General features: G+C 43.9%; 1 protein-coding gene across 6 annotated transcripts in view; it reads left to right on the top strand.

Annotated features, from left to right (window-relative positions):
- Positions 1-11,410, top strand: part of VRK2 (VRK serine/threonine kinase 2) — a 36,007-nt gene that overhangs the window by 23,289 nt on the left and 1,308 nt on the right. For 2 of the 6 annotated variants that reach the window (XM_056488119.1, XM_056488118.1), the window contains 5 exons: positions 4,165-4,285; positions 6,057-6,115; positions 7,290-7,474; positions 9,920-10,093; positions 10,380-10,574. In XM_056488119.1, the coding sequence (XP_056344094.1) occupies positions 4,165-4,285; positions 6,057-6,115; positions 7,290-7,474; positions 9,920-10,093; positions 10,380-10,574 (734 nt within the window). Of the gene's footprint in view, positions 1-4,164; positions 4,286-6,056; positions 6,116-7,289; positions 7,475-9,919; positions 10,094-10,379; positions 10,575-11,092; positions 11,185-11,410 lie in introns of all 6 variants that reach the window. The other 4 variants (XM_056488123.1, XM_056488124.1, XM_056488122.1 and 1 more) reach the window with 4 other exon arrangements.

Consider the following 11,410-nt stretch of genomic DNA (forward strand, 5'->3'; position numbering starts at 1 on the left):
CAGCCTTCCCACTACATAAACTTCTCCCCAGCAGAGCAGGACCCCAACCCTCATTCTTTCATCACCAATCGTGATGATTCCCTCCTGGCAGCTCTGCTGTTATTCCATGCCTGTGAGCCCATCAGCACATCAAGTGTGTGTCTGTAGGATCCCAGTTTAGCGGAGAGTGTGGCTGGCACAGGGAGTGTCCCTCTCTGCCATGTCACAGCCTGTGTTCTGTGGAAAAGCTCTGCTCCAGCTGTGATGGTGCCATGGTTGATTTTTCTTTGCAGCAATCCATGGTGGGGGTTGTTGTCAGGGAGTACTTGAGCAATGTGCCAAGCAGGAGGTGCAGGGCTGGGCCTGAGGAGAGCAGAGATGGCTCCTGGCTGGGCTGGCCATGAGGAGAGCAGAGATGGCTCCTGGCTGGGCTGGCCATGAGGAGAGCAGAGATGGCTCCTGGCTGGGCTGGCCATGAGGAGAGCAGAGATGGCTCCTGGCTGGCCATGAGGAGAGCAGAGGTGGCTCCTGGCTGGTATTTGCCCTGTATGACTCTGCATAACTCTGTGCAAGCACTAAAATGAATCAATAATTTAATGTACTTCTCTAACTTCTCCCCTGGAGCCACCCACTATTCCATTGGTTATTATCCTGCTGCAGGGAGCTTCTCAGACTGACCAGGACCTTGGGGAAGGAATACTTCATTAACTGCTTTTTGCTTTTGTTTTTTTTCTTTTCATTTCTCCTACCTCTAATAGAGGCACTGATTTTTGGCAAGTCTTGTATTTGTCTGGTTTTTAATCATCTCAGCCTTGATTTAAATTATATCACTTTGTGATGATACATTTTTATCGTAATTGTATTTCACCGTGGTCATGTTAACCCTCCTTTCCTGTATGGACTTTTGCATTACTGGCTGTGGTGTGAGTTCTGTTTGCTTGTGAGTTACCATAAATTAATGTCCTTAATCCAGTGAGAACTGGGGTGCCAGTGCACACCCATGCAATATGAGCAACCAAGATGATCCTTTTATGAAAAGCTACTAATCCAAAAAATCACTAATGTTGAAGTTATCATGTAACAATGCTAATTAAAAATAAGAGAATATTTAATCTGTTACTTGTTAGATCTTTACAGAAGGCTGGAGAAAAGCAGCTAAACAGAGGCCATAGAGAAACCTCCCATTTCTGCTTTTGTTTCAGAGAAGTTCTTGGGAGCAGTGGAGTTTTGAGAGCATATTATGGCTGTTGTGCTATCATTGATCTATTTGGAAATAATAATATGAATATAAATTAGAGTGGAGATAGCTGCCAAAATCAGTTTACAGAGATCCATCATCTATTTTCTCCTAAGGTGAATTGCTTCAGTTATTCTGAGTTATTGGACCCTGTGCCTGTGTGTTGAGTATGTTTGTGGCATATTTAAAACTGATTTCATTGATGTGGTTGTGAGTTCATCAACTTCAGTGGAGTTGTTCCTGATTTATCTTGGTAGGACTAAGAACAGAATCAGGCCTTAAATTTCCAAATTAAAAAATTAAACTGTAAAGACATTGTGCAATAAAATACCATCAATATGTTCCCATTAAATACTATTTCATATGAGACTAAAATAATAGTAAAAAAATTCCTGTGAGTAGAAAAGCAGAAATCAAACATCTATTAAAGAAATAAAAAAAAAAAAAACCTGCAAGTTTTTTAGCAGAGAAGTAAGAATTTGATTTAAATCAAATAGAGTGTACACTCTTGTATCTGTGACAAGTTATCAAGCAGAATTGTTTTATTTTCACCTGGCTGTCATATTTAAAGTGAAGGCAGATTGATTTCTCTCTGCTGATGTTTATCAAGAATTCCTGTAATCTTCAAATGTGTGAGCAGATTTATTTTTGCAAGTAAACATATCTTTGAAATTTATCTATTAGTGCTCTATTTGATGTGAAAATCTAATAATTCCATTGTCCGTAGATAATACTAACTCGTTAAAGATTAATCAATTACTTTTTAACAAGAATCTAAATGATTTAAAAGGTTGGGGGATTTAGCTTATATGGAGCAGTGAGAAATAAGCAAGTACAGCCAAAGAATCAAATGCTGACATTTTCATGTGGTTCTACAAAACCCCCATGTAAATGTCTGTCTTTAGCAGCACTTGTGGTGGCCTGGGAGATGAAGGGATAGGGGAGTTAGTGTGTCCTGTGAAATATTTCCTGTCACTGTGGCCAGGGGTGCTTTACCTCCACGTACCTTTTTGTTGTCCCTGTGCCTGCTGTGGCTTTGGGCAGGTGTCAGGCAAGGCTCTTGGTTTGTCATGGCTTTGTCCCAGCAGCTGCAGGTGAGAGGGAAGGTCATTAGTCATGAGCTGTGACAAAACTTTAATCTCTGGGGATGTTTGGTCAGAAAATGACTTTTTTTAGGGTGGCTTCTGAAATCTGATTGGTTTGCTGTTATTTATAGATGTACATCAATGAATCCCCTCCATGGAAAAAGGTCCACTGGAATTCTGACAATTTTCATCAAAAGCCACTTTCTGTAGCCTCTCCCACACAAACAGGTGCCAGAAAGGCATTGTGAAAATTAGAGGATCTGCAGTCAAAAACGCTGGCTTATATGGATCTAATCTGGAATTGCCATAATGGAAAAAGGAGTTGTGAACACGTGTGTGAATGGAATTGGTCCACAGTTACTGGGAGATTTATGGCCAGAGAAATCACTACAGAACAGCAAGTGGTAGAGATTGTGTTTTTATTTTAATATGGGAGCCAAGTCCTGCATTAGGACGTTGCTGAATCCAGGGCAGAAAATAAACTACGCCCGAGGGACAGCGCAGCCGTGTTGGATCCAGGGGCCTTTAATAATCCCGAGCCTAAGAGCAGTTAGGATAGGGAATGTATAAAAACTAATCTGCTGCTTTTACAGTAATGTGTGTACAGGAACAGGGAGCAGTTATGATGTGTTGGCACCGTGGCTTTTAGCAGATGACTTCTTAAATTAAAAGATAAGTTCGTCGAGTGACTTTCTGGAATTTATTTAATGAAGGCCCATAAAATATGATATCTGTTTACAGCTGGATTAACAGCACAGTGCTCAGCTACTGGTCTTTACACTGGATACAAAGTGCCAAACAAGTCTGAACTCTTCTTTCCTTCTTAGAAAGCACAAATTCATTTTGGAAAAACATAAATTTAACTTCTGCATCTGTCTGTCTTTAATCACGACGAGCAGTTTCTGGTTTTGCAGATTCCATGTGGTTTTGACGTGCAAACTGTAGGCTGCAAGTCAAAGGAATCCTGCAGTGCTCCTGCTTGTTCAGTTTTAGCGAGTTTGGTTTCCTCTGGGTAGCAGCAAGCACTAGCAATCCTGTTGGTATTGCACTTTCCCCCTCCCTCTTTCTCAAGGAAAACCCAGTCTGTAGATCAACCTCAGTTTTTCTGCGTAGATGATGCTCAGGGATGGGGTTAATTTTTGATTTAATTTTGTCTCCTGCATTTGTGTCTGCCTGGGGTGTGCAGAGAGTGAGCTGTTGCTGAAGTCACTTCCTTTTTGGGAGCAGCAGAGGGAAGTTGAGGCAGGCCTCTGCTGAGCAGTGAGCCTGTTTGGGTGGTGCAGAGCTCCGCTGCTGGCGCCGGGAGCGGGCTCAGGCGAGTCAGTGCTCACTAGATGGCACTTTTGTCCCAGCATCCGAGTTCAAACGGCTCCGCGGGAGAACAGGAAAGGCCATCAGTGTTTAGTCTGCTCTCACAGAGTCCCTGCATGACCAATGTGGACCCCATGGACTTCCTGGAACATGTGTTAGCAATTTAGCAGCAGACATTTATTTCTTTGTTTTACTGCTTGGCTCTTTGAGAAAGTGTTGGTACTCGGTTATGGGCTGTCTGGATCATGTCAGAGGCCATGGGGATCAAGTCCATGTGACAGGCCAGACTGAGGAAGGATGGAGTTGGAGGAGGTGAGGAAGCTGACCCTCACTTGAGCAGGAACAAGTCACTGCCTGTCTGTGGCCTGTGGCCAAGTGCCGGGGCGGTTCAGGTCTAATACAGCTGAACAAACAAAACACTTTGCCCATTTGGCTTCTTCATATTTCATCAGCACCAGTTCAATCAAAGTCTTTTCTATTTCCTAAGAAGAGGTTCCTATTCTTAATTGTATTTTTTTTTCTCTTTCCCCCTCCCCCTTTCCCACATTTTAGCCCCATCCAGACGAGGTGACCTTGAAATCCTTGGCTACTGCATGCTGCAGTGGTTGTGTGGGAAGCTGCCCTGGGAGCAGAACCTCAAGGACCCTGTAGCTGTCCAGACTGCAAAAACAAAGTAAGGACAAACCCCCACACACATGGACACACCAGCCTGGAGCCCTGCAGCATCCTCGCTGCTTCCCAGCTCTGGGAAACACAGCTTTCCATGCTGTAGAACAGCACCTTAGGAGAAAGCTAAAACAATTTTCCTTAATTAAGAGAGATGTTGGAAGCAGTTAAAATGGGAACTTTATGTGCATGTCTACCCTCCTTTGCATGTTTATGTCTGTGCTGCTGTGAGGAGAGGATGGATTCCAGTGCACAGTACACAGGCATTTTGTCTGCTGTGTGTTTTTCCAAAACTCTTTTTTTTTTTTTCCCAAGAAAACATTTGTAAATTAGCACAGGCCTTAGTGCACATACAGAAGGTTGTTGTGTGGTTCCATGAAACTTCACGGGTGCTTTGTAGAGACCGTAGTACAAACATCTCTTGGAGGTTTTTCCACATGTGCGCTCAATTTGTTTAACTTTCTATATGATACTGTTTTTCAGATGTTTTTCTGTAGGTTTTTAATGTTACATAAGCCTGCTGCCATTACAAACAATTAAATACCAAAACACTAAGGAGCTTGGTGAAAATCTTTCCTTTTTCCCAGCATGACTTGGAGCTCACTGGAGCAACACTGGATCAGTGTTTTCTTCCTCTGCCCTCCCAGCTGGGACTGGGGGGAGTTTTAATGCATGTGGTACCTGTAGCAGGCTCCACAGTTACCCAGAACTGTAATATCACAATAGCAGGAGGCAGCAAACTTTGAAGGGCAGGACACACCAGAGGTACCTGCTGGGGGTGGCTGATCCCCGAAATCCCTGCACAGGTTCCGTGAGCAGCAGCTCCTGCAGCCTGCACACAGGGCCAAGTGCAGCTGGGAATGGTGACACCCTCTGCTGTGTTTAATATTTCTCCTTTAGAAGTTCTGGTCATTACACAGCCCCCTGCGAGGTAACACTTAGACAATTCAATGGGAAATCAATTTAATCAATCTAGCTGCTCCGATGATTCTTCCCTTGCCGTTAACCCTTGGATGGCTCGCCTTTCCAGGATGCTGAGCAGAAGGAGGCTTCAAGGAAATGCACAGAAAATTGCACAGATTCCACTTAGCAGAAATATATTCTTACTCAAATAAATTGCTTTCCTAGAATTAGGTATCTTGCCCAGGTTATCCCTCTTATCTGTCCTAATTGCAGGTTCCTGTGGGTGCTGGACTGCCCAAGATGAGGGCTGGTGCTATTCCTGTTTTTAGGAATTCATGCTGAGCGTCTTTGCTGTTCCTGTTTACAGGAATTACACCTGTGACCCTACTGTTTATGAAGCATGTGGGACTTTAGGTGATGTGACCTCCCTGTCCCCTTGTGGCTCTGCCATGCCTGGGTGTAACTTTCACAACCTTGTGCTCCATGGCAGAGAGGGACTGATGCTAAAGGATAGGAAGGCAGAGCAGAACTGCTGCTTAAATTCCAAAATAGGAATGGGAATCATCAATCTGAAATGAGAACAAGCCATTTTGCTCAAAGGACTTTTGTTTTTCCTTCTGAAAGCTTAAAATACATGCAAAGAAAAACTGGAGTGTAGTTTTAGGTGTCAGCTTGGTCTTGGTGAAACCAGCAGTATGCCAGGAGTTAAAAATGGAGCTGGTGAGGGGAGATCTGGGTTCAAAAGCAGTTCTGTGAATCATTAGCTATCCTGGAGGTCCACTCCCTTTGGAACTGAGACTTGCTGTCTTCCTAAATCCCAAATGAGGAATCACCTGCTCCAAAAGCGCATTAAAGTGTTGCACTCTGTGTTTCAGACTTATGGATGAGCTCCCAGATTCAGTGCTGAGGTGGGATTCTCCTGGAAGCAGCTGCAGTAAGTGTACTTGCACCTGTACCCCATGGCTCTTCAGCCTCTTCCTAAACACAGTTCAGTGTCTGACTCTGGGGGGGAGCAGAAGAGAAGGGAAGGGAACACGAGTCGAACAAAGTCTTTGAATAAAAAGAATCTTGCTCAGTCTGTGATGTATCCCATGGAGTGACATAAGGGATCTTGGCCATATGTAATCCAAGGTGCTGGGAAGCAGTGACTATCTTGGAAACACAAGTAGCTGTTAGTATGGAAATAGTAAGCAACTGTCTACCAAAGGTTTATTGCTCGATGCTCAAGGTTTGAAAAAGCAAATGGATGCACAGTGTGTCTTGGCTTGTTTCTTCCTTCCCTGAAATACAAAAGTAACCCAGGGAAAACACCAAAGGTCACTATCTATTTTTGATTTATTCCCTTATTTTCCTAGCACTTTTGTATTGGAATTATTGGAATGCAGTGTGTATTAGGGGAAATTTATTCATGATGTGTATACATATTTAATAAATCTTTCCTGCTGGGATTTGACCAGATGCTAATATCTGGTGTAGCACTCCAGTTTTAGGATACACTTGGGTCTTCGACTGAAAGAAAAGTTTGAACCCCCCATATGTTTTTCCTGCTAGCATTATTTCTGCCCATTCAGTGGTTTCCCTGGTTTTTGAACCACTCGATGGAAAAATGTTGCTGCTGTTGGACTGTTTTGGGATGCAATCAGAAAAACAATAGCAGTATTTGAAGTTAAAAAAAAAAAAAATTGTGTTTTTCCAAAGAATTCCTAGTATAGTGTTTATGCAGACTAAAAAAAATGCTGTTCAGAATAATTAATATTAAAAGGGATATTGTGATTTATCAAAGACTTTTCTCTTTTACACAGAACTATCAATACTTGTTGATAAAATATTTTAATTTTTATCCTTGGATAGCTGTCAGTGCTGTGGGAATTAGTGCACGAACATAAAGAGATGGAGCACTTCAAGTCTGGCTTGTTTATCCAAGTCTGTCTTTCCCTTTTCTCCTCCCAAAAAGACAAGCCATTGTCAGCTCTGTGTTTTGAGTGTGCCTTCAGCTGAAATTGTGTTGTCTGGTTTGGCAGCAGAGGATTGGCATCCATGTGGGAATGAGATCCTTTCTGAACTTCTGGGGTTACACGGTGAAATTCACAGTCAAATCTGCTCTACAGGTGAAATAGCCCAGTTTCTGGCCTCTGTTTCTGGCTTAGCTTATGCTGAGAAGCCAAAGTATCAAGTGCTGAAGAGAATCCTGCTGGATGGCCTGGAGTCAAGTGGGATGCGCTACGACGGGCCTCTGGAATTTTCCATGGCAGCAGCGTGCACAGGGAATCACAGCGCTGCTAAGGCATCCAGAGTGAGTGAGACAGCTCTGGGCTTATCTCTGACAGCTCCTCTTGGGGAGGAGGAAATAGTTAAAGCTCTCAAAATGGCACTGACACAGCAGTTCTTCTGCCTTGAATGCAGCATGTTTGTTAATTCCTGTTTCCCCTGGCTTTGCTAAAAAGTGGAATGTCAACGCTCAAGGAGGAAGAACTGCCATGAGTCCTTTTGACCCACAGGCTCTCACTTCAAAGCAGTAGGTCTGTGGAGGATGATTTACTTTCAGGATAATGGGGAAGTCAAGGACTTTGTTCACTAACATCTTGAAGACAAGCCTGGGTGCCAGGTTTTTCCTTCGTCACAGATTAAAAGCAAAGCTACCTTTATTAGTGACAGCATTTAATTCATTTTCTTGCTTTCAGGCTGTTCTTTATCATTTGCCTTTATCCTCCAGCAGTGTGGAGGAGATGTTCCTGTGGCTTTAGCTGTGCTGTTGGTGTGCACTGGCACAGGATTTTCCAAGTGACAGCTCTCCTGTGCTATTTTCCTCCAGAGCTCTAAGTTCATAAAGCCCAGCTTCCCTAAGCAGAGAGGGAGGTAATTAGCAGTTTTGCTGGGAAATGCCAGTCCTGTTGTTCCTGTGAAAGTGCCCATATGCAGCAGCCCTGTGCAGGGCTCTGGGGCATGTGCAATAAGGCAGGGTCAGGGTCCCATCCATTTTTAATATTCCTGGTGAACTTTGGACCATCATAAGTGTACGTGAGCCAAGAATGCAGGATGCAAACTAATGTGACTGATAGGCTGCGAGATGAATGGTGATTCAAGTATCAGTGCACAGATGGTTCTGATTTGCTGAGTTTTGTAGCTGCTGCAACTGAAGACATAAAATATCCTTCTAGTCATAAATTAGCTCTTTGGAAGCAAAACCTTGGCACCAGAGCTTTACAACCTTCAATTAGTAGGGAAAGAAGTATTTGAATGACTGTGGTATTGACATCTGTAGGCCTGCATAGTAATCATTCCTAATAGAAGAGAATATCTGTTTGAGGGGGTTTTGCATGGCTAATTAACCACCAGTGAGAATATGTAATTTTTTCATGATCTCCTGATTGTCACCTTTCTCTCATGATACAATTAGATTTTATTGTAGCAAGTGACTCACAAACCAATTGTCAGCACTATTTACGTATTGAAGAAGGCAGAACAAAAGTTCATGTTTAATAAAAAGGCACTGGGTTTTGATCTTGGTAATTACAGATACTTAGCTTAGCACTTTTATTGACTTTTCTGGTTTTACCCCCCCCCTTTTTTTTTTTCATTTTAACAAACCCAAAAGCTATTTTGATGACAGGACTTGTGTGGCTGTCATGGTGAGCACTGTGCCCTCACTTATTTGAAAAGTTTTTTTAAGTTTGCACTGTTTTGTGAACTGACTCGGAGCATCAGGTAGCTGTTAACTGATCTCCAGCTGATCCTGCTGGATCTCTGTTTCACAGGAGTCTTTGATTTCTCAGAGTCAGACACTAAATAGTAAATCTGTTTCCTTCTTAAGCCTGGTCGAAGACTCAACAGTCTGTGGCATAAAAGATGATCTCAACCTTGCAGGCTGCAGGAGCTGCTGCAGCACTGGATATTCACAAGTCGCACCCCCCTGGAAAATCCCTGGCTGAGTGTCAGTTATCACTGTTATTCCTGTGCTGCAGGATTCTGTGGGATTGGGTTTGATGGCCAGGAACAGGATCAGAGGGAATGCCTGGGTGTTACTAAATCTTGGCACCTGTCAGCACTTTCTCAGGGGAATCTGTAATGCTGAGTGTCTCACTTCTTGGAACAGTGAGAACAGCAGGATCACCTGTGTATTACTGTGTGTTCCTTCAGCCAGCTTCCTCTAAACACTTGCAGCAAAACAGCTGCAGAAAGACAATTTTAGGGTTATTCAAAGGATCTAAGGAGTATTAAATACAAGTAGAGAGGGCAGGTAACTTAACTCTCTTGAAATTTATTGCTATTTTCAGTGGCCTGATGTACTTGGTGCTGCAGCTCTGCAAGTGCTGGATGACCAGCAGGCTCTTCCCAATGCCTATAGTGATCCCAAATTTGTTTACCAGATCTTTTGACCCTGGATAAGTATTATCAGCTTTTCCCCCTACAGTGAAAGTGTTGATGTTGGGGAAAAAGGAAAGTGGGTAAAAGCAGGTGGAAAGCCAGGTCACTGCTTGCTTGATCTTGTAGAAATCAGACTAAGAATAATTGCATTAATACCAACCTGTAATATCATTAGGATGAAATATGGTCATTTTTAGGTGTAAACCCACTTATTTTCACTTTTGGAACTTTAAGTGAAAACTTGAAGTTTTGCTCTAAGTCCTGTTTAGAAAGTGATGTAGTTGTTTAAGGGGTGTATATATGATGATAATTTTTTTTGTGTGTGAAATCTGCGCTTTTTTTCACTGTACAAAATGCTTACTGTGCACCCCAGGTTCGCCTCCCAAAGCCTGCACCAAAACCAGCTCAGCAGAAGGGAAAAAAGCCAGAAGGTGAAGAACCTGCCTGTCCAAACAAAGCGTGTGTGGGGGTGACAGGCACACAGCACCTGGGAGAAGGAAAGCCAAATACACGGAGCAGGAGGCCTCCCCGGGCAGAGCTGCAGCAGGTGAGGATTGAGGTGCTGCAGCAGCACCCAGATCTCCCTCTCATTAGCTCTGTGTCTGTCTCTTGGGGTGGGTGAGGAGCAACAGGGCTGGAAAAGAGCCAAGGGCTCTGTCACAAACTCCAGCAGCTGGCAGATGCTCACTGGCTTCCAATATTCCAAACAGGAACCTGAGAGGTAGCCCAGGGTGTAAGTGCTGGGAGGGCAGTGCCTGACCTGCCCCAAACCTGGCACCTCCAAGTGCTGGGTCAGGACCTGGGTGACTCTGAACTTACTGAATTCCTCTCAGCACACAGAGTTACCATCTGTACCTCAGCGGGCCCCCTTGCCCAGGCCCTCCCCAAGAGCAGTGCGGCAGCAGGAAGACATGGAGCACGGGAACCACTCCAGGCCCCACAGCCGGGGAGCGCGCCGGCAGCTCCAGGGGGAGGAGAAGCCACTTGGATTCTGCACTACACGGCAGGAGCCTGAGCACCCGAGAAAGGTGAGGGGTTTTAGTTACCATAGAACAGTCTCAGAGCCTTGAGAAGGAAGGATCAGCTTCTCTAAAAACAAGAGTTCCAGAAACCCCTCAACTGTGTGTATGCAAACTCTGTTTGCCATGAACACTACAGGTTTGTATTGCCTGTATGCACCATTGGCCAGCTTCCACTGCAGTTTGTGTAGCTGCAGAGCAAAGCCCTGCACGTGGATGCAGATTGTAATTTCCCAACTCTTCTATCTCCCTTTGTGGACACTGGTGTTTGCTTGGTAGAAACTTAGTTCAGTAGTTTTCTTCTCTGTGTAGTGGAAAACTTCATAGTGGCTGGTTACTTAAGTCCTTAAATTCTGAGTTTTACAGCAGAGGAATTTAGCAGTTAACAAACTCACCTTGACTATTAATTTAGTGCACAAAAGGCCTGAAAGTAACTTGGTTACAGGAAGACAGTTTCTAATGAGCACAAAAATGCAACTTTATAAAGGTAGCTTTATGATTAATCCAAAATTCTTTGCTTCAAGCAGTCTGATCATCACTGCCTGGAGACTCCGGTACAAGCTGGGAGCAGGAAGCAGCAAAAGCACAGCTGTACCTGAGAGCATCAGGCAGGACAGTGGTGAGCAGAACCATCCTGGGAGATGTTTTGGCTGCCAGCAGGGGAGATGGAGTCTGACAAGTTAAACACAACTTTGGAATAGGAAAGCATTCCAGTGTTACTTCCTAGTCCTCAAATGTAAAGTTTTTGCAGAAAAGGGGCCAATCACTGGGCTGCTGGTTAGATTATATTTGTGTCTGGATTTAGTTTTTCTGATGGAAAAGCTGCTATTGCACTAGGATTAAAC

The sequence above is a fragment of the Oenanthe melanoleuca genome, chromosome 3 (assembly GCF_029582105.1).
Source record: "Oenanthe melanoleuca isolate GR-GAL-2019-014 chromosome 3, OMel1.0, whole genome shotgun sequence".
NCBI classification, from domain to species: Eukaryota; Metazoa; Chordata; class Aves; order Passeriformes; family Muscicapidae; genus Oenanthe; species Oenanthe melanoleuca.